Source organism: Lepidochelys olivacea (genome assembly GCF_965140295.1).
Source record: "Lepidochelys olivacea isolate rLepOli2 genome assembly, chromosome: 5".
Taxonomy (NCBI): domain Eukaryota; kingdom Metazoa; phylum Chordata; order Testudines; family Cheloniidae; genus Lepidochelys; species Lepidochelys olivacea.
In genome coordinates, this window is record NC_140415.1 from 30,745,819 (window position 1) to 30,773,580 (window position 27,762).

A 27,762-nucleotide genomic window follows, 5' to 3' on the forward strand; every position below is an offset into this window, starting at 1 on the left:
CAAGGCTGTTTGCAGAGGCTCAGCCTCCCCCTGCCTTTGATACCCGCCGCCCATTGCAGCATTTGTTGCATGTAAAAGGGAAAGATTCACATGCTGCGCAAAGCACCCCTAAAGAAGCTTCCTCTTTTCATGCCATACTGCTCCCTCAAATTTTCTTTCTAAGGAGGGTACTCACTTTAAGACCTTTAGGTTTCATGCTAAGCAGATTAACTGCATCAACACTCTTCCCATAAGCCTAATTACCATATGATACTCAAGTGGTGCTGAGTCTTCTGCTTCTGAGAGAAAAGACTGGTGGGAAGTAACTCTTTAGAATGGGGTGCAGTAGGCACAGCTGAATAGCACAGGTCTATGCAGCCCCCCATGAGTCAGTAATAGCAGAGGTAAAGTTAGAGAGCTCTAAAATGCACAAAATACAGAAGTTTTTCTTTTCTCTTTGTTCCTATTATTTTAAACAAATCCAACTCTACAGTTTCTCTTCCATAAAAACATCTCCGCAGGCTAGATCTTCAGGTGGTGTAAGTTGGTATAGCTCCACTGAAGTCACTAACTTACACCAGCCAAGAATCTGGATCCTTACTCCTATAAATAAATTGGAATTTGTTGTTTTAAGAGTTTTTAAGAAAGAGGTTGATGCAAATATTTCACAACTTACAATGATATCCACTAAAACCTAACACACACAGTTCTGTTTTGGGGATTTTCTGAGAGATTTCTACAGAATGAAAAAGGTTACTTTGAATAAGCTCATGGTTCACATTCCTGCCATTTTCATGAATTTGCCACACACAAAAAGTTGCGTTTTACCAGCATAAAATAATAACATTTCAGTATAATGAGGTGCTTTTGTTTTTAAGTAGAGGAACAATATATTTAGTAGAAGCTGCTGCAGCTAAAAAAGCTTCACAGTAACAGGTAATAGATACAGGAGTAAACTCTTAGTACAATAGCTATATTTCTGGAGACATTTCAATTTTCTTAGGATTTAACTGAAAATTCTTTAAAGCTCATACTTTCCTGTAGCAAATAAGCCTTTAACACAATTGTTTAAATATTAAATTAATATTTATTAGTATTAAATAATGCAAACCTTGGTTAGTCTCTAAAGTGCCACAAGTACTCCTTTTCTTTTTGCAAACCTTCTGTAATGTCACAGACACAGTACTCCTAAACTAATTGTTTTCTCTTTTCTAACCAAAAATCCCAGATAAGAGTTGTTTGGAAATTGAGTATCAGGCAACTATGCAAGAGCAGTACTTGGAATACATTTTACTAAATAGCAGGTTTCAGAGTAGCAGCCGTGGTAGTCTGTATCTGCAAAAAGAAAAGGAGTACTTGTGGCACCTTAGAGACTAACAAATTTATTTGAGCATAAGCTTTCGTGAGCTACAGCTCACTTAATCGGATGCATTCAGTGGAAAATACAGTGGGGAGATTTATATACACAGAGAACATGAAACAATGGGTATTACCATACACACTATAACGAGAGTGATCAGGTAAGGTGAGCGTCCTGCTGGTAATAGCTCACCTTACCTGATCACTCTCGTTATAGTGTGTATGGTAATACCCATTGTTTCATGTTCTCTGTGTATATAAATCTCCCCACTGTATTTTCCACTGAATGCATCCGATGAAGTGAGCTGTAGCTCACGAAAGCTTATGCTCAAATAAATTTGTTAGTCTCTAAGGTGCCACAAGTACTCCTTTTCTTTTTACTAAATAGCAGTCACTGTTCAAACTTAAGTGTTCCCAGACAATCAGTAGCACATCCTGAAAAAACAAACAGCACTATTTTTCCAGCCAGCTGAGTACAAGAAGTTAGACTCAACTGGGGTAAACTAACAAGTTACAAAAAACCGCTGTTAGATATTTCTCAGAAGTGATATACAGCACTGAATTCTTACTAATACTTAGCACTTTTGTAGTGCTTTACATCTTCAAAGTGCTGTGCAAATGTTAATTATAGAAAGAAAGTTGGTGCTCAAAGAGACAGCATATTTCCCAAAGTGGAGGGTGACCAGAGGAATGGCACTACTATAGCAGAGATAATGGCAGGAGGAGGAAATTTAAATATTTAGGAATGACTGAATTTTATATATTAATTAGCTATTACAGAACTGACATTGAACACTACAGATGAGGATGTCTGGAAATTACATCAACACCTTTCAGACAACAGATTTCTGTAGCCACAAATAATCAATTCTGGAATTATAAATGGCTCCGTGGCTTCAGATTGCCTAATTTAGAAATCATGAGGAATGCACAGGGATCAGCTTCTCTGTAATCTTTAAAACAAGTGACTTCCAAGGACTATTATCCTTAGACATCAATGCGAATTCCATGTTTTATAGACATTAGTTCTCCAGTACCTGTTAAATACATAACAAATGAACACAGATGAGGTAAAGATGCTGTGATTGCCACATAAAGCCAGTATGGCAAGGGAGCAGTTTTTCCAAATGGACAGATCCAAAGGCCATGACGAATTCCATCACGGACATGGTGAGAAGTCCAGGATATACACAACATCCAGGGAAGAAAGCACCATGAGTCCTTAAGCCTGAAAAGGTGCATAATAAATTTTAATGTCACAGCCACAACAGGAATCACAGTAGAACAATGAAGAAGTGGTCTTTGTGGAAGAGTCAGAGCAGCCTGTGGAAAGGAAAAAATACAGTTGGCAACCAGCACCATCATGACAAGGTAAAAATGCTTCTTGGATGTTTACAGATAAAATATCAAGTGAACAAAAACCATTTGTTTCCCACAGAAGTGCAAATAAAAGCTGTTTTTCCTATTATCTTTATTCATTTCTCCCTCTCAAGATTTGAGATAACTGTTCTTATCCGTGTTAGTCTGTATTCGCAAAAAGAAAAGGAGGACTTGTGGCACCTTAGAGACTAACCAATTTATTTGAGCATAAGCTTTCGTGAGCTACAGCTATGCATGATGCATCCGATGAAGTGAGCTGTAGCTCACGAAAGCTTATGCTCAAATAAATTGGTTAGTCTCTAAGGTGCCACAAGTCCTCCTTTTCTTTTTGTTCTTATCCAATATGCTGCTGTGGTGGAATTCAATATACAGCATATAAAACAAACAGGAAATACACAACTGTACAATATACTATTTAAAAAAACCACCCAAACACATCTTGCATTAAATTAAATTTACTGTGCTGAAATCTATTAATTTGTCAATATTAGATATACCTTATTTAATCATAGTAATAATTTCTAACAAAGCAAAATGAATAAAATCCAATTAAAAACACCCACCAGCTCATTTTGGCTGTCTTCTTGTCTCAGTATTCCTTGTTTATGGACAAAGAACATTTTCAAATGCTAAAAATTGTTTACATGTATTGTTAAGGTCAACATGAAATTTTTTAAGATCAATTGTTGGCTAATAACCATCACATTGAATTTGCTTAATATTAACTCAGTTCAGTAACAAGTGGATATTGGCTTCTGTTGAGGTATTTGTCAAGACAGAATAATAAAAGTGTGAGATTTTGCTTAAGGTGAGATCAAGTGGCCTGTTTGTCACAAGAGGATCAATAAATGTTCACCATGTATGTATGTACTGGGGAAGACATTGCAAATGTGCCTATTAGAAATACCTAAAACTTTCTCCGTTATGTGTGCAGCCACACATTTCTTTAGCATAGCAATTTTTTAATATTCTAATATTCTAAAAGGGAAAGAAAAATAGCTGTTCAAAAGAACTACTGATCTCTCATGCAATCCGGAAGCAAGGATTTGCATCTTCACTGACTGGCTGCAACATGAATTCAGGTAGAACTTATTAACAAGGCAGGATGTGTTCACTCTAATGGAATGCCTTGTGTATAACCCCTCCGAATTCCTGAAGAGGATTTTGGAACAACTAAAAAGAAACTACCCACAGAGAATCTTTCCCAAGTTTTACATAGAGCTCACAGTATGCTGGGATAGGAGTTTGGGAGTTAATCATTGCTTTCTGACTATCCATGTAGGTTAAAACATGATCAATAAAGCTAACACAGATGTACACTTCAATACAGAGTCTCCGTACTTTGATTTAAGGAGCTCTCAAAAATCTATTAATTTTTATAATTGCTTTTATAGAATGTAATTGCACACAAAAGTCCAAGACGGGCACTCAACAAATTTAAATAGAAAATAAAAGTGATACTATTCAAGACTTCAGAGCAAGTTAAAAAAATAGAAACTTTGTCTTGCCATGTGACTGTCAGCCCTTCAGTAGCAAGACTATTCTTTTTTCTATATAACAAATGGTAGTGGCAAGGTTCCAAAGAACCTTTGTCCACATGCACACAGACCACTAGCAAAAGCTGATCAGTTATCCTAGAATCATAGAAGATTTGGGTTGGAAGAGACCTCAGGAGGTTATCTAGTCCAACACCCTGCTCAAAGCAGGACCAACACCAAATAAATCATCCCAGCCAGGGCCTTGTCAAGCCAGGTCTTAAAAACCTCTAAGGATGGAGATTCTCCTTCCTTAGAGGTTTTTAAGGTCAGGCTTGACAAAGCCCTGGCTGGGATGATTTAACTGGGAATTGGTCCTGCTTCGAGCAGGGGGTTGGACTAGATGACCTTTTGGGGTCCCTTCCAACCCTGATATTCTATGATTCTATGATTCCACCACCTCCCTAGGTAACCCATTCTAGTGCTTCACCACCTTCCTAGTGAAATAGTGTTTCCTAACATTCAACCTAGACCTCCCCCACTGCAACTTGAGACCATTGCTCCTTGTTCTGTCATCTGCCACCACTGAGAATGGCCGAGCTCCATCCTCTTTGGAACCCCCCTTCAGGTAGTTGAAAGCGGATATCAAATCCCCCCTCACTCCTCTCTTGTGCAGACTAAACAAGCCCAGTCTCCTCAGCCTCTCCTCGTAAATCATGTGACCCAGACCCCTGATCATTTTCGTTGCCCTCCACTGGACTCTCTCCAATTTGTCTACATCCTTTCTGTAGTGGAGGGCTCAAAACTGGACGCAATACTCCAGATGTGGCCTCACCAGTGCCGAATGGAGGGGAATAATCACTTCCCGCGATCTGCTGGCAATGCTCCTATCAAGTTATTTAGTGTTTTGTGGTGATCAAGAAAGAGTAGGCTGCACTGTGTGATCTCATCAACATGACCAGTTTCCTACAGAAGAAGCTTGCATGTGAAGGCATCAGCAGAAGAGGATATAGGGTGGGAAGGGGTGATGAGGAAGGAAACAGCAGGGACCATTGTTGAACAAAGTACCCTTATTACTGCTGATTTTGTTCCCATAAAACCAGACAGAAGCACTAATGGGAATACTAGCAGACATCTTTAGGAAAGAGTGACACAGAGCTGGCAGCAAGCATATTGGGCCTTTCAGGGTGAGGGGGTGAGGGGGCTTATTTCTTGTTAAGCTAAAGATCCAGAGTAGGTTTGGTGGTTATGGAGAACAAAGCTGCAGGATCCGGATTCATACCGATTTAATCTATAAATGATTATACAATGGAATTAACAGAAAAAATTAGGGCTGTCGATTAATCACACTGTTAAACAATGGAATACCAATTGAAATGTATTAAATATGTTTCTATATTTTCAAAAATATTGGATTTAAATTATAACAGAATATAAAATGTACAGTGCTCAATTTATTATTTTTTGAATACAAATATTTGCACTGTAAAAATGATAAAGAAATAGTATTTTTCTATTCACCTCATACAAGTACTGTAGTGCAATCTCTCTATCTTGAAAGTGCAACTTACAGATGTAGCGTTTTTTTTGTTACGTTACTGCACTCAAAAACAAAACAATGCAAAACTTTAGCACCAATAAGTCTACTCAGTCCTAGTGACCGTCTGAACAAGAAGTAAGACAAACAAGTTTGTTTACATTTATGGGAGATAAGCTGCCTGGTTCTTATATACAATGTCACCTGAAAGTGAGAAGTCGTTTGCATGGCACTTCTGTAGCTGGCATTGCAAGGTATTTACGTGCCAGATATGCTAAACATTCGTATGCCCCTTCATGCTTCGGCCACCATTCCAGAGGACATGCTTCTATGCTGATAGGGGGAGAACCGTATGTCTCCTGCTCTGTTTTACATGCATTCTGCTATATATTTCACGTTATAATGGTCTCGGATGATGACCCAGCACATGTTGTTCGTTTTAAGAACACTTTCATTGCAGATTTGACAAAACACAAAGAAGGTACTAATGTGAGATTTCTTAAGATAGCTGCAGCACTCGACCCAAGGTTTAAGAATCTGAAGTGCTTTCCAAAATCTGAGAGAGATGAGGTGTGGAGCATGCTTTCAGAAGTCTTAAAAGAGCAACACTCTGATGTGGAAACTACAGAACCTGAAACACCAAAAAAATAAAATCAACCTTCTGCTGGTGGCATCTGACTCAGATGATGAAAATGAACATGTGTCGGTCCGCACTACTTTCGTTATTGAGCAGAACCCATCATGAGCATGGATGCATGTCCTCTGGAATGGTGGTCAAAGCATGAAGGGACATATGAATCTTTAGTGCATCTGGCACGTAAATATATTGCAATGCCAGCTACAACAGTGCCATTGAACGCCTGTTCTCACTTTCAGGTGACATTGTAAACAAGAAGCAGGCAGCACTATCTCCTGCAAATGTAAACAAACTTGTTTTTCTGAGCAATTGGCTGAAGAAGAAGTATGACTGAGTGGACATGTAGTTGCTAAAGTTTGACATTGTTTTACTTTAGAATGCAGGTTTTTTGTACATAATTCCACATTTGTAAGTCCAACTTTCATGATAAAGAGATTGCACTACAGTACTTGCAATAGGTGAATTGAAAAATAATATTTCTTTTGTTTAGTACAGTGCAAATATTTGTAATAAAAATAACTATAAAGTGAGTACTGTATTCTGTTTTGTGATTGAAATCAGTATATTTGAAAATGTAGAAAACATCTAAAATATTTAAATAACTGGTATTCTATTATTGTTTAATTGCGATTAATTTTTTTAATCGCTTTACAGCCCTAGAAGAAATAAAAGTTTTTTTCATATATAATTGTTATAGGTTGGGCTAAGTCTTGTTGAAACTGATGGTGTAACAGCCACCTTTCATTCATAGATAAGTGTAAAGAACCACTGATCTCATTTATGAAACCAGATAGGTGAAACTACGGGAGCACCACCCAAAACACAGGCACATGGTAAAGTCTGTGTAGAAGCTGAACCGTGTGACCCAAGGGATTTCCCTGGGGACTGATACAGTGAATGCAGGAACTAGGGGATTGACTGGTGGAGCTGGGTGTGAGCATGACAGAAAAATACACAGAAAGACACAGAGAAGGAGCAGACAGCCAAGGAGACATCCAGAACAAGCACTGGGACCATAGCCCTTAGAAAAAGCCTACAGAGAAAACTTTTTGGATACAGTAGAGAACATGCTTTTAGAATACAGTGATGGCGGAAACTAGGCTTGGAACTGTAAGTAGAGAAACTCTTTTCTGATTCCTATTGTGTTCAGTGAAACAGGACTTGGTACATTCTTTGTAAATGAACAGAACTGCATCCAAGAAATATCTGATTCCATCAACAATTTCTCTTCCTAACAAAAATAACTTGAAAGATCCTGAATTTTGGAAACTGCTCTCAAGTCAAAAAGGGGATAACAATGCTACACAGAACTGATCCATTCCTAAATGAAAAAAATCATGTTTGTAATTTTTGTTGATTCAAATCTTTAGTGTAAAAGGATCTCATACCAGAGTGTGGGCTCATTCCAAGTGCTGACATCACAGTGCTAAAAGTAAAGGCTATTCCATTGTAAGAATTCCTGTCCTACATACGAAATGTTAAACTGAGTAGCTGTCCATCAATAGGCAACCTGGACTGTCTCAAGTATCCAAGGCACATTTTAATAGTAGTAAATGATAAACCTACTGAGCAAAATTCTCCATGACTAATCCATTTATCTACAGTTACTCTATTATTAATACTTAACTCATTACTCTGACTTATCTAGAGAATGAAATGTGCTACTTAAAAGTAAAATTTTGTAACAAGAATGAATAAAAGGATTTCTTAGATACTTTTAAGTACTTCAGGAGTGCCCATTTCTAACAGAGAAGAAAATACATTATCATGCTACTGCTGAAGTTAATGGTAAAGTGACCACTGACTTCAAGTGTAGGATTAGGTCCTACAGATTTATGTTGAAGAAAGAAATGAGCAATATGACATCTTACTAGTGTCAAAGGATGTTATTCTTTATTCCTTTCTTCATTAGTGCAGGTACTTTTCATTATTCAAATCTTGAGGTGAAAAGTCTTAATATAGTTCCTCTATACTGTAGCTAAAGAAACAATTGTTCTTGTCACAATCCTTTCATAAGCATACTGTTTTTCACTATCTATTGTAATACTGGGTGTTGAATTTTCATAATATATAATGACTGTCAGAGTTGGAATTTGAAAAAAAACATACTATTTTACTAGACTACAAACTAACAGCAAGAAAATTAATGTCCATGTTTAATACAAAATTTCAAACAATAAATGCATTTAAAAAAATAAAGTATAATCATTCACAAAAGTAGGTTCAAGCAGAGTACTGTAGTTGAAAACAGGAATGATAGTACAAGCTGGAGTACTGTACATGCAAATATTATCTTTTTTGCACTGACATACTATTGGTGAAATTTTGCCATCTACTGGAAATAGTTAAGAAAAGGCTTATTTTCAGAATATTCCTGTTGAGAAAAAAAAGCCTCAGGATAGCGAATAGATTTTAAAAAAAGAAAAAATACTAGATTTTAAAAATAATTAGTATTTAGTGACTCACATATACAAAGCAGTTTTTTAAAAATAAGTGGATGAACAGATGACAAGTATTCATTAAAATAAATTCTGGCTAAACTTTTTGGGACATGGACAACCTGAAAACTAGCCAGTTTCAAATAATGAGTTAAGTGCCCTCTGGCAATTTTGTGGTTTTAAAATATTTTTCTATTTAAAATTCAAAAGTGTTCTGCCTTTTCTGTTATATGAAAGTCCCACAGAAACAAAAGGGGAAACTGACTATCCAAAGAGTACAGTCAGATGCACAAAGTACACAAACTGAAAATACTGAGATTTCCCTCTCTAATCTTTCATTTATAGCAATTGTAGGTATATCTTGTAAGAATAAGAGGTACAACATTTTCAATCACAAGTATGATTTTAAAATCTCTGTTACGAATAATAGTGCCTTTTACACAAAAACTTCCTTACAAATTTAATTTAGAAAATTCAATTTTTCCCAAGTTGAAACATTTTTATATTGTTCTTTACTTTTTATTAGCTTTAACTTATGTGTTACACAGAACACTCAAATCTGGTTCTCTCCACGCTGTAGCTCACGAAAGCTTATGCTCAAATAAATTGGTTAGTCTCTAAGGTGCCACTAGTACTCCTTTTCTAACTGCTTCTTGAGTACCTCCTAATGGTAGTTGGCTATGAACATCAAATTGTTAGGAGTGAGATTTTTCAAATGCTGGTCTCCATTTTTCCTCCACAATTTGCAAGCACAAATAATTGCAACACACAAGTGACTTTATATAGCTACAAATAGCTGTGGTCCTAAAATTCGCTTGTAATTATTTACACCTCCCCCCCCCACACTTCCTTCTGCAGGTGCAAAACAGAGCCCTAGCTAGGCTTAATTTTCAACCTGTCAATGCCTATTCTTATTTCACAGTCAATCTTATTTAAACTAAATAACAGTTGGACGTTCTGTCATCTGGCTGCTTTTACTACTTATTCTAAAAGAAAAAAAGGAACAATCTCATTTAAATAGACACAAAGTGTATGAAGCTACACACAAAAGTGTAACTTGGCTAATAAAGCGAGTGATATACAAATGTTAGGAGCTACATGTATAGAGTCTCCAGAACTTAAATATCTACATCTGATACTACACTTTTTTTAAAAAGGCAGAAAAAATGCCACATTGGGCCTTTAAACTTAAAAAAAATATGCAGTGAGATGTAAATGAATTTTAACATAAAATATAGCTTTTTATATATGTTTTAAAAACATTTTGTAACCAATTAAACACATCAAGACAATGAGACCTCTGACTTTAAAGTTTAGGCTCCAAGAGCTGATAGTGTTTAGAAGTAGGTGGAAATGCAAAAATAATTAAGAAAACAAAGTGAACTTTGATCTATCTTGCTTACCTGTAATGAAAGGGAGTGAGCAAGAAAAAAATGGTCCACATCAATGACAGAAGAGAGGAAACCAGCTAAAATGACTTCACTAAAGTCACTCTTCTTCCTGAGCCCAATCACTATCACCCAGGACCATACTCCCACCACGCCGTGCACTCCATTATCAGAGAGAGCTCGGAGCCAGTCGTGTTGCTGAATGAAAGGGAACTGCAGAAGTCGGTCTGCTATGAAGCAGAACATTCCCAGTCCTAAACTGGAAATAACTGAAGCTGTGCTGAAAGTTTGGAGAAGAGCATGAGCCTTTTCAGTCTCAGATGCCATAGCAAGTAACATGTCACTGTACACAAGATGCCATCAGGATACACGCAGCCCATTATCCTTTTAATCTTCAGTCATTCTGTAAATTATCAAAGAGAAAAGTCTTAATGAAGAAATGTGGCAACCAGCACTAAATACTTGTTAAACTCAACTATATCTGCAGCTGTAATAAAACGTATCCTAATAGCAAACTCATTGCTCAAAATCTAAGATTCTCCAGAAATACTAAGTACAATTAACTTAATTCATTGACCCAAACAGTATGGATCTGAATCAAAAATTGTGTGCTGTTTTAATGAGAACAAACACACACTTTAGTACACTCATGCATTGACTATCTTTTGACATTTCCAATTTCATAAAACAAAATCTGAGAATTATATCCAATCATATCCCAGACTTATTCCGAGATTTCCCCTTCCTTTCATATCAGGATTTTCACCACATTAATGCCTCTACTTTGTAGCCAAGTTGTTTTGATTCTGGGGTTGATTAGATCCTCAAAACCTCAGAGCTTTTTATGCTTTGAATTTCACATCACAACTTGCAGTCTTTCACTACTATGGGAAGTTTTTTATGCAGCCTCTTTCACCTCTAGAAATATTTTTATATAATGCACACACACCTGTTTCCCCCCTGCAATTTGTTAGCATACATACATAACAAAACTGCCTCTCAGAACACAGTCTTAGTTCTAAACATCTGATAGTTATGCTCCTGTATTATTTCAAAAATCTGTGGGAACACATTAGTTTCAAAGCATATTTTCTATTTAAAATGCACTCTTTACATGATGGTTGCTATCTCCTTATAATGCAGTAAAGCTTTGATAAGCACAAAGTCCTTTCTTCTACATTATTTTTTTGGTAAATAATTTTTTTTTAATTGAATAAGACAATTTATTTTCATACTCATGTTAAGTGGTGCCCTTAAAAATGATTTTTGAAAGACATTGTTATGAAATTTTTCATGATTGCAAATAAGTTCTTTATTATAAACCGTACAAAAGTTGAAACTGAAATAAATTTTCTTAACAAATATTTCTTCCATCCTAAGCACATGCAAGTGTATTGAAAGATTGTCCAAAAGTGCTTCATATGCCAGACATTCATTTTAAAGAAAAAAGTTCATTGAAGCATTCATTTGAAAAAAGAATGAATAATACATGAACTTTGCATAGAGATGAGAAAAAGTAGGTCAAGTTTAGAGCCTGTTAACCATGACTGTACCCCTTCAGAGTAATCATGTAACATGAACTATTTTCTGCAGCATGTCTTTGTACTTTTTTAAAGATTCATAATTTAAAACATCACACTTTGAAGAATTAAATTCCATTTTTTTTTCCAGTTTAAGAAACAAGTGACCCCAGCATCTCCCAAACCTTTTCCTAGCCAACCAAGTAGCAGCACTTATTAAAGAAGTGGTTCGCACAGCGTGGAGGGTAGGGGAGAAAAGAGCTGGAAAACTGGAGAAATATAGTTAAAAAGACCACTTCTACTTGATTTCCATGTCAGACTGGATGTTGTCTCAGCTCACAATATACCATGCACAGGACTCCTGTTTAGGAAGAGTTCATTAAGAGACATTAAAAGCTCTTTGTACATACATACATATGCATGCATGCACAGTTGGAGTAAGTGGACATATCTCTATTTACTTCATTGCAGTTGCGTCAACTTACTTCAATAGCAAATTTGGCTTACAGTCCACAGATTATAGCATTTGCACCTGCTTGCTGTACTCAAATCATTTTGGGATATTCACACTCCCTACTTCTGACTACAGAGGTAAGGAAATACATAAACAGTCAAATCCCAGTAAGCACAGACAGCTGGTCCTGTCTTTGCACAAATCAAACCAAGTAACAGTAAGCACTCACATAGCACAGAAGCTTTACAAATGTTTTACAAAATATATATGAGCACAGAACAGAAAATCAAAATATGGAAGAAACCCCAACATCCCCATTCACCAAACTTTTACCTGATAAGTTCCTAAACAAATATGATCACCAAATGAGAAATGACATAAACTAGACCACAGATGACCTATAAAAGACTCTGGATATCAACAAAACTTAACATTTTTTATAATTGATCGTTAGTTAAAGATAGAAGGCACTAAGGAAAACAGATAACTTGCTACAGAGGAAACCCTCCCATTTAAAACACAAGTGCCTATTTCACACTAATTTGACATTTCATGACATTATATTCAGAACATCCAGAACTGTAAGCTACCTTACCTCAGCAGGTGAGAGCTCTGCTGGAGATTAGACTGTGGGGTAGCTGTGGGGTAGCCCCACACCAGCAAACTCCAAGATTCTGCTAGTTTAAACCTGGCCTTGTAGGTGATAATCAATGAATACCAGTTCCTGAGAGATGTCTTTCTGCAGTGTCCAGGCCCGCTCACTGTGACACACAGAAAAATAATTAAATTCATTCACTCCAAAGAGACAGTGTACACAACAGCCTGTTAGGTTAGGTGAAGACTCACACCACACTTTAATACACAGCAATGAGACTGTTTTGTAATGAAACTAGAATAAATTTATTAATGAAGAACAGAATTTAAGTGATACTAACCAAGAACAAAAGAGACAGGTCTGGTTACAAACAAAACATGCTTTCTAGTATACAAAATTTAATAGATTATAATCCTGGTCTCAGGCAATTACTCACCGATAGTCAGTTCCCAGAGACTTCAGCCCACATGGTTGAAGGATCCACCTTTCACAGATTCCAAGAACTTCGGGCCTCTTTTGTCCCATAAGTGTTGTATAACTAGAACATCTTTTTGCTTCTTCTTATATTTTCCAGAGTCCATTATCTCTTTGCTTCTTCTTATATTTTCCAGAGTCCATTATCTCTGTCTCAAGAGCCAGGAAGACTTCCTGGGGGTGCAGACTCGGCCCCCGGTCTCAGTAAACTCCTTCCTCCATTTCTTGATAATTTGATTGCTTTGTTTACCTTGTATGTGTAATCCTTCTGCCAGGTGGAGCCAGCAGCAACAAGGGCTGCGTTCAATATCTAAGGGTTCCTCTTGAACAATACAACACAGAACCGGCTCAAGCCCATACCCAGTAACCTGGGAAAATTACACACCACCCCATGGCACCTCTGAGAGGCAATACTTCCGCACTCACAATCACAGAGTCTGAGTGTGGAAAAGAAACTTTTAATGAAAGGAAGGACATCACCTGACATTAATTAGGGAAAATGCCACAAGCAGAATTCATAATCATAAAACTGTGAGGAGGACACTCACCCCAGAGTGCGTAGGGCAGGGCCTTCTGTCTCATGTTCTTGAGTTCTACAACCAAAAGTTCCTTTTCTGTGCCCCTCTCTGATCCCTCACCACACTCCACTCACAGTTGTTGTCCTTGGTCAGCGAGGATCCAGGGTTCAGAGGTGCACCTGTGTGAGTTCACTTCCCACCTGGGAAGAAGGCACCTTGCTTGCTCTGCCATCCGAACACTTGCTCTGGCCAGCCACCTCGCCAGCCGCTCGTTCATTGGCTGATTGTCAGTTATCTTCTGTTACCTCCTGACTCTCTGCTGTGATCTCTGCATATCAGTCTCTTAGTGATTTTCAGCTCTTTGCAGACTGGACAGAAACACTGCCCCACCAAAAGTGATTTCAGTTCTCATTTGAGCACTTTGACATAACAAAAGGCTCCTAATGAAGCCTAATTAGCTCTATCTTTGAACAGTGGGAAAGAACAGACTGGTGGCCCATAGGAGAGGCCATACCTCCTGGCTGGGACACCTATCCCCACCCCTCTTACTCTCACAGGGGTCTGGCATTCGAGCCCCTGATTTACAAGTTCCGTTCAGCTGAGGATGACATCTCAACTGGGACAAGTTCAGCACAGTTCTGCTCCCCTTTAGTCATACAATGAAGTTAACATTGATAACATTTCTCTACCCCTGCATGCCATACTAACGTGATTTGTAACCCAACACCAGCCAAAGCTTGGAGCTACACCACTCCTATCTGCTAGATACCTACACAGAGTAGGTGTGTTTGTGTAAATACAGTTTGCTCCTGAAGTCTCTCCCCTTCCCGAATTAGCTGTCAGGGGAGAGCTCATTCAGCCCCTGCTTACATCTGTAATGTACTTTTATTGTCCTCTGCCTATAATTAAGACAGACAGGTGAATCCGTATTCTTTTGTCTAGGGCAGGATGGGTTAATGCATTGCCTCCCAAATGCATTTAAAGAACGTATTTCCAGCACACATGCATAACTCTTTGTACTCAACGTGTACATACATCACACAATCATTTCTGGAACCAGCATGTCACCAGTTTACATATGATACCTCACGATACATTTTAGACACATAATATGATACTTATGTTGGGTGTAGTGAATGTGTCAAGCCTGATATGCATTGCAGTATAGTGGGCCTGTGGGCATTTAGGGGCTCTTTCATCTGCCATTTTGTTGCCTAGTCACCCAGTTCTGAGAGACCCTTTGGAGCTCTTCGCAGCCTGCCTGGGACCGCAAACGTGAAATTGCAGCACTACTAACTGTAGTCTGTAACCTGTCATTTAAATCAGCTTCTGTACCAAATGACTGGAGGATAGCTAATATAGCTGGACCGCTTAGTAACAGTGATCATAATATAATTAAATTTAACATCCCTGTGGCGGGGAAAACACTACAGCAGCCCAACACTGTAGCATTTAATTTCAGAAAGGGGGACTACACAAAAATGAAAGTTAGTTAAAAAGAAATTAAAAGGTACAGTGCAAAAAGTGAAAACCCTGCAAGCTGCATGGAAACTTTTTAAAGATCAACTTAAATGTATACCGCAAATTTAAAAAACATAGTAAGAGAACCAAAGAAGTGCCACTGTGGCTAAACAACAAAGTAAAAGAAGCAGTGAGAGGCAAAAAGGCGTCCTTTAAAAAGTGGAAGTTAAATCCTAGTGAGGAAAATAGAAAGGAGCATAAACTCTGGCAAAAGAAGTGTAAAAATATAATTAGGAAGGCCAAAAAAGAATTTCAAGAACAGCTAGCCAAAGACTCAAAAAGTAATAGCAAAAAAAATGTTTTAAGTAAATCAGAAGCAGGAAGCCTGCTAAACAAACAGTGGGGCTACTGGATGATCAAGATGCTAAGGAGCACTCAAGTATGATAAGGCCATTGTAGAGAAACTAAACAAATTCTTTGCATCGGTCTTCACAACTGAGGATATGAGGAAGACTGCCAAACCTGAGCCGTTCTTTTTAGGTGACAAATCTGAGTAACTGGTCCAGATTGAGGTGTCATCAGATGTGGTTTTTGAACAAATTGATAAACTAAATAGTAATATGTCCCCAGGACCAGATGGTATTCACTCCAGAGTTCTGAAGGAACTCAAATGTGAAATTGCAGAACTACTAACTGTAGTCTGTAACCTATCATTTAAATCAGCTTGTGTACCAAATGACTGGAGGATAGCTAATATGACTCCAATTACAGGCCAGTAAGCCTGACTTCAGTACCAGGCAAACTTGTTGAAACTATAGTAAAGAACAAAATTATCAGACGAACATAATTTGTTGGGGAAGAGTCAACATGTTTTTTGTAAAGAGAAATCATGCCTCACCAGTCTACTAGAATTCTTTGAGGCGGTCAACAATCACATCGACAAGGGGGATCCAGTGGATATAGTGTACTTAGATTTTCAGAAAGCCTTTGGCAAGGTCCCTCACCAAAGGCTCTTGCGCAAAGTAAGCTGCCACGCAATAAGAGGGAAGGTGGTCTCATGGATTGGTAACTGGTTAAAAGATAGGAAACAAAGGGTAGGAATAAATGGCCAGTTTTCAGAATGGAGAGAGGTAAATAGTGGTTTCCCCCAGGGGTCTGTACGGGGCCCAGTCCTTTTCAACGTATTCATAAATGATCTGGAGAAAGGGGTAAACAGTGAGGTGGCAAAATTTGCAGATGATACAAAACTACTCACGATAGTCAAGTCCCAGGCAGACTGCAAAGAGCTACAAAAGGATCTCTCAAAGCTGGGTGACTGGGCAACAAAATGGCAGATGAAATTCCATGTTGAAAAATGCAAAGTATTGCGCATTGGAAAACATAATCCCAACTATACATATAAAATGAAGGGGTCTAAATTAGCTGTTACCACTCAAAGAGATCTTGGAGTCATTGTGGATAGTTCTCTGAAAACGTCCACTCAATGTGCAGTCGAAGTCAAAAAAGCAAACATAACGTTGGGAATTATAAAGAAAGGGATATATAATAAGACAGAGAATATCGTATTGCCGCTATATAAATCCATGGTACGCCCACATCTTGAATACTACGTATAGATGTAATCGCACTGTAACATTACACTCCATATTCTTATGAAAATATGATTGTGGTAGGAATATGACATAACTAAGATATGCTTTATGCAAGATAACTCTTGTAAGCTATCATTGGAAAGGTTATAATTTACTGAATATGATTATCCTATTTGTATGCTTGTATCATTTCTGTATCTGAAATTAGGACTATTGACTATGTATTTGTATTTCAACTATGCTACTCTGGGTAACACTCACTACTAACACTTCAGGTACAACAATGAAAAAGCCCAACAGTGCTGACGGTCCATCAGCAAGAGACAATGGACAGTAAGAGAGCGTAGCCTTCCTGTGATCCTGTGGGTCACCCTGTGAAGAATGGCCACAGGGGCCCTATAGGTTTTAGGGTAGCAGCCGTGTTAGTCTGTATCCGCAAAAAGAAAAGGAGTACTTGTGGCACCTTAGAGACTAACCAATTTATTTGAGCATGACCTTTCGTGAGCTACAGCTCACTTCATCGGATCCGATGAAGTGAGCTGTAGCTCACGAAAGGTCATGCTCAAATAAATTTGTTCGTCTCTAAGGTGCCACAAGTACTCCTTTTCTTTTTGCAGGTAAGGTGAGCTATTACCAGCAGGAGAGGAAAAAAAACCCTTTTATAGTGATAATCAAGGTGCTGGAAATGGCCCAGTTGACAAGAATGTGTGAGGAACAGTAGAGGGGGAAAATAAACATGGGGAAATAGTTTTACTTTGTGTAATGACACATCCACTCCCAGTCTTTATTCAAGCCTAATTTAACGGAGTCCAGTTTGCAAATTAATTCCAATTTAGCAGTCTCTCGTTGGAGTCTGTTTTTGAAGTTTTTTTTGTTGTAATATTGCCACTTTTAGGTCTGTAATCGAGTGACCAGAGAGACTGAAGTGTTCTCCGACCAGTTTTTGAATGTTATAATTCTTGGCGTCTGATTTGTGTCCATTTATTCTTTTACGTAGAGACTGTCCAGTTTGGCCATTGTACATGGCAGAGGGGCATTGCTGGCACATGATGGCATATATCACATTATTAGATGTGCAGGTGAACGAGCCTCTGCTAGTGTGGCTGATGTGATTAGGCCCTATGACTGTGTCCCCTGACTAGATATGTGGACACAGTTGGCAACGGGCTTTGTTGCAAGGATAGGTTCCTGGGTTAGTGGTTTTGTTGTGTGGTTGCTGGTATTTGCTTCCAGTTGGGGGGCTGTCTGTAAGCAAGTACTGGCCTGTCTCCCAAGATCTGTGAGAGTGATGGGTTGTCCTTCAGGATAGGTTGTAGATCCTTGATGATCCTGCTGGTAATAGCTCACCTTACTTGATCACTCTCATTACAGTGTGTATGATAATACCTATTGTTTCATGTTCTCTGTGTATATAAAATCCCCCTCCTGTATTTTCCACTGCATGAATCCGATGAAGTGAGCTGTAGCTCATGAAAGCTTATGCTCAAATAAATTGGTTAGTCTCTAAGGTGCCACAAGTACTCTTTTTCTTTTTAGGGGTCCTACAGAGGCAGGTGATCATGTCACCCGATACTGGAACCCATCTTGAATTCTGTACTTTTCCACGACAAGCTGGGGTGTGTGTGTGTCAAACTAGGAAACAAAGGACTCCCACCTTATGCAAATCCTATTTAAGGGTAGGGAGTGACGTAATCCTGGTGGTCAGTTCTCCCCTGTTACCCCACCCAAGAGGACTGGAAACAACTAAGGCACCCTCTACACTGGCAAGTTTCTGCGCACTGAAGCAGCTTTGAGCGCTGTAACTCCCGAGATGTACACACTGCCAAGCCACTTAGTGCGCAGAAACTGTGCAGTTGCAGCACTATAAAAAACCACCCTGACGAGAGGCGTAGCGCTTTCTGCGCCGGGGCTACAGCGCTGCGGTGCCAGTGTAGACACCATGGCGATTACAGCGCTGTGGCTGGCCTCCGGGAGGTGTCGCAAAATGCCTGTTCTCACCTCTCTGGTCACTGGTTTGAACTCTACTGCTCTGCCCCTAGGTGACCAACCATCAGCCCCACCCTGTACATTCCTTTGCAAATTTGAAAGTCCCCTTCCTCTTTGCTCGGTGATGCATGCGGTGGTCTCAGCACATCTTCCGAGGTGGCCATGCCTCCTCCACGCACTAGGCAATCCCCTGCTTGGAGCAATGCCGAGCTGCTGGACCTCATCAGCATTTGGGGAGAGGAAGCTGTGCAGTCCCAGCTGCGTTCCAGCAGTAGGAATTATGATACTTACGGAGAGATTTCACGATGCATGATAAAAAGGGGCCATGACTGAGACACATTGCAGTGTAGGGTAAAAGTGAAGGAGCTGTGGAACACCTACCACAGGGCACGGGAGACAAACTACCACTCTGGTGCTGCGCCCACAAGTGGCCAGTTCTACAAAGAGCTGGACAGGATACTTGGTGGCTACCCCACCTCCACTGCGAAGGCCTCTGTGGATACTTTGTTGGCTGACGTGCCAGTCGAGGAGGAAATCTTGGACGAAGAGGGGGACGGGGACACAGAGGATGACTCGGAAGCCAGAGATGCATGCAGTCAGGAGCTCTTTTCTACCCCGGAGGAGCCTAGCCAGTCACAGCAGTTGGAGCTTGGCAAAGTGCAAACAGGAGAGGAGGCCCCTGGTAAGCGGATCTGATTTTGGGAATTGCTGAAGGGAGTTGTTGGGGGCAGGAGGGTTGCAAGAAGCAGGCTTGTCTCCCACCGCATGCCTTGTCTGAGCAGCAGAACAGGCTGTTGATAGACTCCCTCACTTCATGGGAATCTTCCTCAGAGATCTCCAGGAAACTCTCGTGGAGATAGTGGGCAATCTGCTGCTGCTGCTGCAGGTTCCTCAGCAGAGCTGCTTTGTTTCTTGCCCCATTAACAGTAACTTTCTCATGCCACTTTGCCGTGACTGGAGGAGGGGTGGAACCATTGCTGCACACAGGCTAGCCGCATATGCGCCAGGGTGGAAGCCGCAGGTTTGGAGAAGACCCTCCCTTGATTCCCTGCTCACCCTCAGCAGCGAAATATTTTCCATAATGATTACCTCCTGTGGAAAGTGTGGGGACAGAAATTATTACCAGAACCACCCTAGAGTGCTGGCTGTCCCCAAGAGCCACGTGCCAAGTGTACAGCAGGGTCCGGAAAGAGTGATTTACCCTACCCTTATGGCTACTCACCATTTTGGGGGTCTTGTGGCTCATGTGTGCTTGTTTGGGGTCAGCCAGTTAGTGACAGGTGTGAGAGTACTACCTGTGTTTTAAAGCACTGAATCGCTGTTGCAAACAATACTGCTTCTGTAAAATGTTGCATTTAAAACTTCACAGAGATGACCTTGGGAGGCCAGCCTCCCTTATCAGTGGCAGAACGGCTGCGGAGAAATAGAAAGCGTCCAAGAAGAACTAAGGAGGACTTTCTGCATGAGGTTATGATGCACTCAGCTGCCAAGAAACAGGAACTCAAGGAATGGCGGGACAGCGAGAAGAAGGACCGAAAGGAGAATGCGACACACCAGAAAGAAGCCACGGAGTAGCTCCTAACAGTTATGGAGTGCCAAGTGGACACACTCCAGGTGATACTAGCTCTTCAAACCAAGCAGCTCCGCCCCCGCCCTCTCCTGCAGCCGCTGTCGCAAAATTCTTTCCCATGTGCCCCACACACACTGCCAACACACGGTTATCAACCTCCTGGCTCCACTCTCTACCTGCAGAATTCCACTCCTCCCTCCTCACAGTCCAGCAGTGTGGACTCCCACTACCCACTGCACTCAACACCCATCCTTCAGCAGTTTGGCCCTGCTGAAGTACAGCACCGGGTGCATTGTACTCCAAAGGAGAAGGTTGGGTATGTTCCCCTGAACATACACAAATCTGTAGCTGTCCCGAGAATCCTCCTCCTCTTGAGAGCTTCCCTTCCGATGAATTTTTTAATTTGACTCTCTCCTCCGGTTGTTGTCTTTTAATAAAAGAATTGTGTTTGTTTGAAAGCAATCTTTATTCTATTAAGCGAAAGCAAAAACAGCACTGCAAACAACATAAAATAATGTTAAGGTCCCTTCTTGCATCATGTGCACAGTCACCTCCTAGCATTACAAACACTGCAATCCCGAGCACAGCAACAAATATTAGTGGCTTTCAGCTTCAAATTTCTGCCTCAAGGCATCCCTGATCCTTATGGCCCCGTGCTATGCCCCTCTAATAGCGCTGGTCTCTGGCTGTTCAAACTCAGCCTCCAGGTGCTAAGCCTCTGCGGTCCAGCCCTGAGTGAAGCTTTCACCCTTCCCTTCACAAATATTACGGCGCATACAGCATGTGACTATAAGCATAGGAATATTGCCATTGGCCATGTCCAGCTTCCCATAGAGGCAGCGCTAGCAGGCTTTTAAATGGCCAAATGCACACTCCACAGTCATTCTGCACTCTCTCAGCCTGTTGTTGAACCGCTCCTTGCTGCTGTCAAGTTGCCCTGTTTATGGCTTCATGAGCCACGGCATTAAGGGTAGGCGAGGTCTCCCAGGATCACAATGGGCATTTCGACTTCCCCTACGGTGATCTTCTGGTCCAGGAAGAAAGTCCCTGCTTGCAGCTTCTTGAACAGGCCAGTGTTCCGAAAGATGCGTGTGTCATGCATCTTTCTGGACCAGCCTGCGTTAATGTCTGTGAAACGCCCACAAGCGCATGGAGAACCATTGAGAAATACCCCTTGCGATTAATGTAGTCGGTGGCTAGGTGGTCTGGTGCCAGAATTGGAATGTGCATGCCATCTATTGCCCCTCCACAGTTAGGGAAGCCCATTTGTGCAAAGCCATCCACGTCACACACGTTGCCCAGAGTCACAGTCTGTCGGAGCAGGATGCGATTAACGGCCCTCCACACTTCCATCAACACGACTCCAACGGTCAACTTTCCCACTCCGAACTGGTTAGCGACTGATCAGTAGCAGTCTGGAGTAGCCAGCTTCCAAAGCGCAATCACCACGCGCTTCTCCAGTGACAGGGCAGCTCTCATTCTTGTGTCCTTGCGCAGCAGGACTGGGGTGAGCTCATCACACAGTCCCATGAATGTGGCTTTCCTCATGTGAAAGTTCTGCAGCCACTGCTCATCATCCCAGAGGTGCATCATGATTCGATCCCACCACTCAGTGCTTGTCTCCCAAGCTCAAAAGTGGTGTTCCACTGTGGTCAGCACCTCGGTGAATGCCACAAGCAATCGCTACACTACTATGCGTGGTGAGATCAGTCTCGCACTCCTCTTGCCTTTGTAGTTTAAGGAATAACTCCACTGCCACTCGGGACATGTTGGTCAGAGCGACCAGCGTTCTGGTCAGCAGTTTGGGATCTGTTCCTGCAGCCTGAAAGAGGCAGAGCGTGCAGTACACAAACCGTTGAAAGATGGTGCCAAATGCAGACGGAAGCACAGGGATTGATAGGATGCAAAGCAATGCTTCACAGGGCATTGGGACCGGATCCAGAATGTCCCCCAGCCCCCTCCGCCTTCCCACAAGTCTTAGCAACAAAAGAAAAAGAGGTGCTCTCTGGGATAGCTGCCCAGAGTGCACTGCTCTGAATAGCGCTGCAAGTGTGAACACACTATCGCGCAAGCAGCTGTCAGTGTGAACACACAACAACAGTTTCCCTTCTGTGCTCTCTGAGCAGCGCTGTAACTACTGGCGCTGTAATTTTGCGAGTGTAGATGTGCCTTTAGACTGAACTGGAAGAAGAGAACTGAACCCAGGCTGGAAGGGCATCTGGCCTCTGAAGAAGATTATTAGAACCACATTTAGGATCAGAACTTGCATGTAACCAGTTTCTTTAGTGTATTAAGCTGTTTGAGTGCTCATTTTTATTTTCTTAGTAATCTGCCTTGTTCTGTCTGCTACCTCTTTAACTACTTAAAATACACCTGTTATAGTTGTTAAATTTACTTCTGGTTTACAATATAACCTAGTTTATGTGATTTCTAAGCTGGGGCGGGGGCCAGAAGCTGTGTATACCCTCCTCCACATTGAAGGAAGAGGCACATTTTATATAATTTTGGGTTTGTACTCCAAACGGGGGGGGGGGTAGACATCTGGGTGCTGTGGCAAGCACCTTAAGCTGAGCCTTCCCAGAACGGATCTCTGTCTCTCTGTGAAGCTGGGCGTGTCCCTGTCTGTGTGCTTGGCTGGAAAAGGCTAGGGAGCCAAGCCCAGCAATACTAGATGAAAGGGTAGAATAGTCTGACTCAGTGGTGTCCCAGCACACCAGATGACACCTTGGGGGTCCAGACCATCACACGCCCCATCTCAAAAAGATATATTGGAATTGAAAAAGTTTCAGAAAAGGGCAACAAAAATCATTAGGGGTATAGAATGGCTGCCACATGAGGAGAGATTAATAAGACTGGGACTTTTCAGCTTGGAAAAGAGACTAAGGGGGGATATGATAGAGGTCTATAAAATCATGACTGGCGTGGAGAAAGTAAATAAGGAAGTGTTATTTACTTCTCATAACACAAGAAATAGGGATTACCAAATGAAGTTAATAGGCAGAAGATTTAAAACAAACAAAAGGAAGTATTTTTTTCACACAACACACAGTTAACCTGTGGAACTCCTTGCCAGAGGATGTTGAAGTCCAAGACTATAACAAGGTTCAAAAAAGAACTAGATAAGTTCATGGAGGATAAGTCCATCAATGGCTATTAGCCAGGATGGACAGGGATGGTGTCCCTAGCCTCTGTTTGGCAGAAGCTGGGAATGGGCAATGGGATGGATCACTTGAAGATTACCTGTTCTGTTCACTCCCTCTGGGGCACCTGGCATTGGGCACTGTCGGAAGACAGGATACTGGGCTAGATGGACTTTTGGTCTGACCCAGTGTGGCCATTCTTTGTTCACAGGAAGATGATACCAGACACTAGACTATAGGGTTCTTTAATTCAGCAAAGGCATAACAAAACCCAATGGCTGGAAGCTGAGGCTTGACAAATTGAAACTGGAAATAAGGTACACATTTTTAATAGCAATGATAATTAACAACAGGAATAGATTATAAAAGATTATAAAAGATGTGGTAAATTCTCCATCACTAACTTTTAAAATCAAGCCTGGGTATTTTTCTAAACTATCTGCTCTAGCTCAATGACAAGCTATTGGGCTCAATGCAGGAAGTAATGGGTGAAAACTCCATTGTCCGTGTTATGCAAGAAGTCAGACTTGACTCGTCCCTTCTGGCCTTAAAATCTATTAAGTCTCAAGCCTAAAAAAACAAATTCTACAAGCTACCCCATTCACATACTATTAATATTCAAGACACTGGAGCAAACTCGCAAGAGATTACCTAGTGGGACAAGAGATCAAAACCCAAAACAATCTAATCTGCTATATTTTTCCACATAAACATTCATCATTAAAAGTGTACTTTGCAATCAGAAGTTACAGCAGTAGTCGACTTGGGGTGGGATGTATCAGAAATATGCAAAACATAGGTAGGATCTTAGGGGTGTGATCCACGAAGCAATTTAGGTGCCTAAATTCCCAGTTTGTGGCACCACTGCAATTCACGAAACTCTCCCTTAGCTGCTGCCTAACCCTGTAAGCACCTACACTCACTTAGAGCCTAATTTTCTGCAGTAAAAATTCCTTAGGCACTTCAGTGCCCTGGGACATGCAATCTGCTGTCTCCCTCTAGGCACCCTGGAGCCTATGTCCTGCCTAAGCCCCAGAACAATTCACGAATAGGGGAAGATACATGTTTGTCCACCTAAGTCACATGCAGGGCCTGATCTGGTAGGCAACCACTAAACATGCCTATCAGATCAAGTCCTATTGAAGATCTGGGAGGTGGAGCGGAAGGAGGTGCCTGTCACAGTTCATGGCAACTGCAACTGTATTCTCCCTCCATGGTCCAGCAAGAGTGTCCACTCTTGGGCTTCTGGCTCCCCAGTTGTCATCTCTCTTGGTCAGAGAAGCATGCATCTTTTTGTCTCCTAACCAGGGTATTTCCAGGCTGCACAATTTCCTGCCTATACTGTGAATTTCCCAGCAAAGTCAGACTGACTAAGCAGGCCTGCTCTGATTTTCTCCTCAGAGGCTACAAACAGTATAATTGCCACTGTTGTAAGTTACCACACAGCCCTCTCCAATCAAGTACATTTATTCCTACGGTAAAAGCATTACAGAGAAAATATATTAAAGACAACTAAAGATCCTACATGTGATGCATGCTAATAACCTTACCAGAGATCGCCTCAACTCCAGCAAAGGCTCTGACTGATGAACAGTTGTTCAAACCCCAACAAGGGGTTTTTCTGTGGTCACAAGTTCACAACAGCTGTTAGCTCAGAACAAACACACCCATGAATCTTAGAGTCACTCTTCTATCCAGTATAGCGCTCTGACCTCATCCTCACGCTACAGGTGATCAGCAAACAATGGGTTTCCTCTCAGGTTGCAACTTCAAATGGATGGATCCAGAGCTGGGTAATTTGCATTCCCCTCCTAAATATTTTCTAGGAAACCCACTGAACTGAAAGTTCAGTCTTATCTGGCCCACTGTTTTAAAAGAGTCCACTGGAGAACTCCTTGGCAAGGAGAAGTGGGAGGTGATGGTGTACATCTTGTAATTTTTAGCCCAATGGTTAGAGCACTCACCAGGGATGTGGGAGATCCAGGTCCAATTTACCCCTCTCTCTGTAGTCCAGTAATCTGGACATGCACCTGGGCGGTGAAAAGACCCTGGGTCCAGTCCTCCTGCTCCTATCACTCTTCCATTATTTATCCATATTGGAAGAGCTTCAACAGTAGTGACAGAAAGAACCCCACATTGGATTATCCAAAAGCACAGCGGTTAAAGCTCTCTCCTCAGAGGTGGGAGACCCCTGTTCAAATCCTCTCCACCCCTCTGTCTCCTACATACCAGATGAGTGCTCTAAGTCAAGGCCAAAAGTCAAAACGTGGGCATCACCACCTCCTCCAGCTGTTTTGTGAGGAGTGAGGCAGGTACCTAACTCATTCATGTAAGAAACAGCTTAGGTGCCTAATATGCCTAACTCTAAGCAGGTTTCAGAGTAGCAGCCGTGTTAGTCTGTATTCGGAAAAAGAAAAGGAGTACTTGTGGCACCTTAGAGATGAACCAATTTATTTGAGCGTAAGCTTTCATGAGCTACAGCTCACTTCATCGGATGCATTCAGTGGAAAATACAGTGAGGCGATTTATATACACACAGAACATGAAAAAATGGGTGTTATCATACACACTATAAGGAGACTGATCACTTAAGATGAGCTATTACCAGCAGGAGAGCGGGGGTGGGGTGGGGAGTAAACCTTCTGTAGTGATAATCAAGGTGGGCCATTTCCAGCAGTTAACAAGAACGTCTGAGGAAGGGGGGGGGGGGAAATAAACATGGGGAAATAGAGCTGTAGCTCAGGAAAGCTTATGCTCAAATAAATTGATTAGTCTCTAAGGTGCCACAAGTACTCCTTTTCCTTTTCCTTTGTGTAATGACTCATCCACTCCCAGTCTCTATTCAAGCCTCAGTTAATTGTATCCAGTTTGCAAATTAATTCCAATTCACCAGTCTCTCGTTGGAGTCTGTTTTTGAAGACTTTTTGTTGTAATATTGCAACTTTTAGGTCAGAGATCGAGTGACCAGAGAGATTGAAGTGTTCTCTGACTGGTTTATGAATGTTATAATTCTTGACATCTGATTTGCGTCCATTTATTCTTTTACGTAGAGACTGTCCAGCAGCGACTGGTTCTTGTTTGTGGATAGCTAGCAAAGATAAGCACCTAAATCCAGGCTGCAGGGAGGCACCTATCTTGGAGGGAGAAGCAGGGTATAGGACACGCTCCTGTTGTTGGCATCTCTGATTGGCTAGTTTAGGCAAGTCCCCGTTTAGCACCCTAGCTTTTGTGGATCATATTGTTAGATGCTTCTCTAGTTCTCTCCCCCCGCCACCCCCCCTTGTTTCGGGAGCCTAGGTGCTTAACTCAGCTTTATAGATCACAGCGCTGTTCCTATGATTTTTTAGGCACCTAAAGTCAGGTAGCGGAACTATTGCAAGCAGGGGATGGCCAGGTTGGGCGTGCGGGGGAGGACTCCACATGGAAGAGTTTATCAGCCTGACAGAGGCAGTTCTGAAGAGCAGTCAGTAAATCTACTACTACCTGGCTGCACAGAGCAGAGCTAAAGCCCAGCTGTCCCGGGTGCCGCTAGTCTCTAGCGATGACGAAGCAGCAGCTCAGCACTTGCTCTGCCCCAGATCCCTGGACTAGGCGGTCTTGGCTCTCGGCTGCTCCGAGCAAAACCTGAGTAGGCTGTGACCCGCGGGGTCCCAGCTTTTGGTGCCAAGGGAAGGGGCGTGTGTGAACCCTCCCTCACCCTGCGGCAGGGCGCGTGACACTGGAGCCTAATTAAGGCAGCAGAGGAATCCGCGGCAGCGCTGAGTCTCTGAGGCCACGCAGCCAAGAGAGCGTCTGGGGGGGCGAAGCGCCAGCTCCCCCGGCTGCCCCAGCCGGGACCGACACCAGGGCTTCGGCCCAACCTAGGCTGGACCGACGCCAGGGCCCCTCCACTCCCCCCGCCTAACGCCGGGGTGGGCCGGGACGAGGCCCCGCCCGAACTGACCCCAGCCCCGCCCCGCTCACGCCGGGGCAGCAGCGCAGACCTTTCTCGTCCCCGCCGCTCCTGATGCTGCCGCCTCTTTCCCCAGACGGCGGCTCCCGCTCCGCGCGGCGCCCAGCGTCAAGGGCCGGCTCGGCTCACAGGGAGGCGCTGCCGCCGGCGGGGCCCACGTATCCCTATAGCGACGCAGCGGGCGGCCCCTCCCCCCCGCGAAAAGGCACAGAGCACTCTGGGATAGCGGCTAGCGGACCGGCCTGCAGGAGCCGCCCCCACCCGGCGCGGTGCCCGGCCTGCGGGTGGCCCCCCGGAAACCCGCTGA

At 42.0% G+C, this 27,762-nt stretch overlaps 1 protein-coding gene across 1 annotated transcript; it reads right to left on the minus strand.

Moving 5' to 3' along the window:
• Positions 1-1,670: 1,670 nt before the first annotated feature.
• Positions 1,671-27,762, minus strand: TMEM267 (transmembrane protein 267). Its single transcript, XM_084628844.1, has 4 exons — positions 27,487-27,762; positions 12,763-12,928; positions 10,209-10,596; positions 1,671-2,661 (listed from the first exon to the last, which is right to left on the minus strand). The coding sequence occupies exons 3-4, from the start codon at positions 10,530-10,532 to the stop codon at positions 2,326-2,328; spliced, it is 660 nt and encodes a 219-aa protein (XP_084484970.1). The 5' UTR covers positions 10,533-10,596; positions 12,763-12,928; positions 27,487-27,762; the 3' UTR covers positions 1,671-2,325.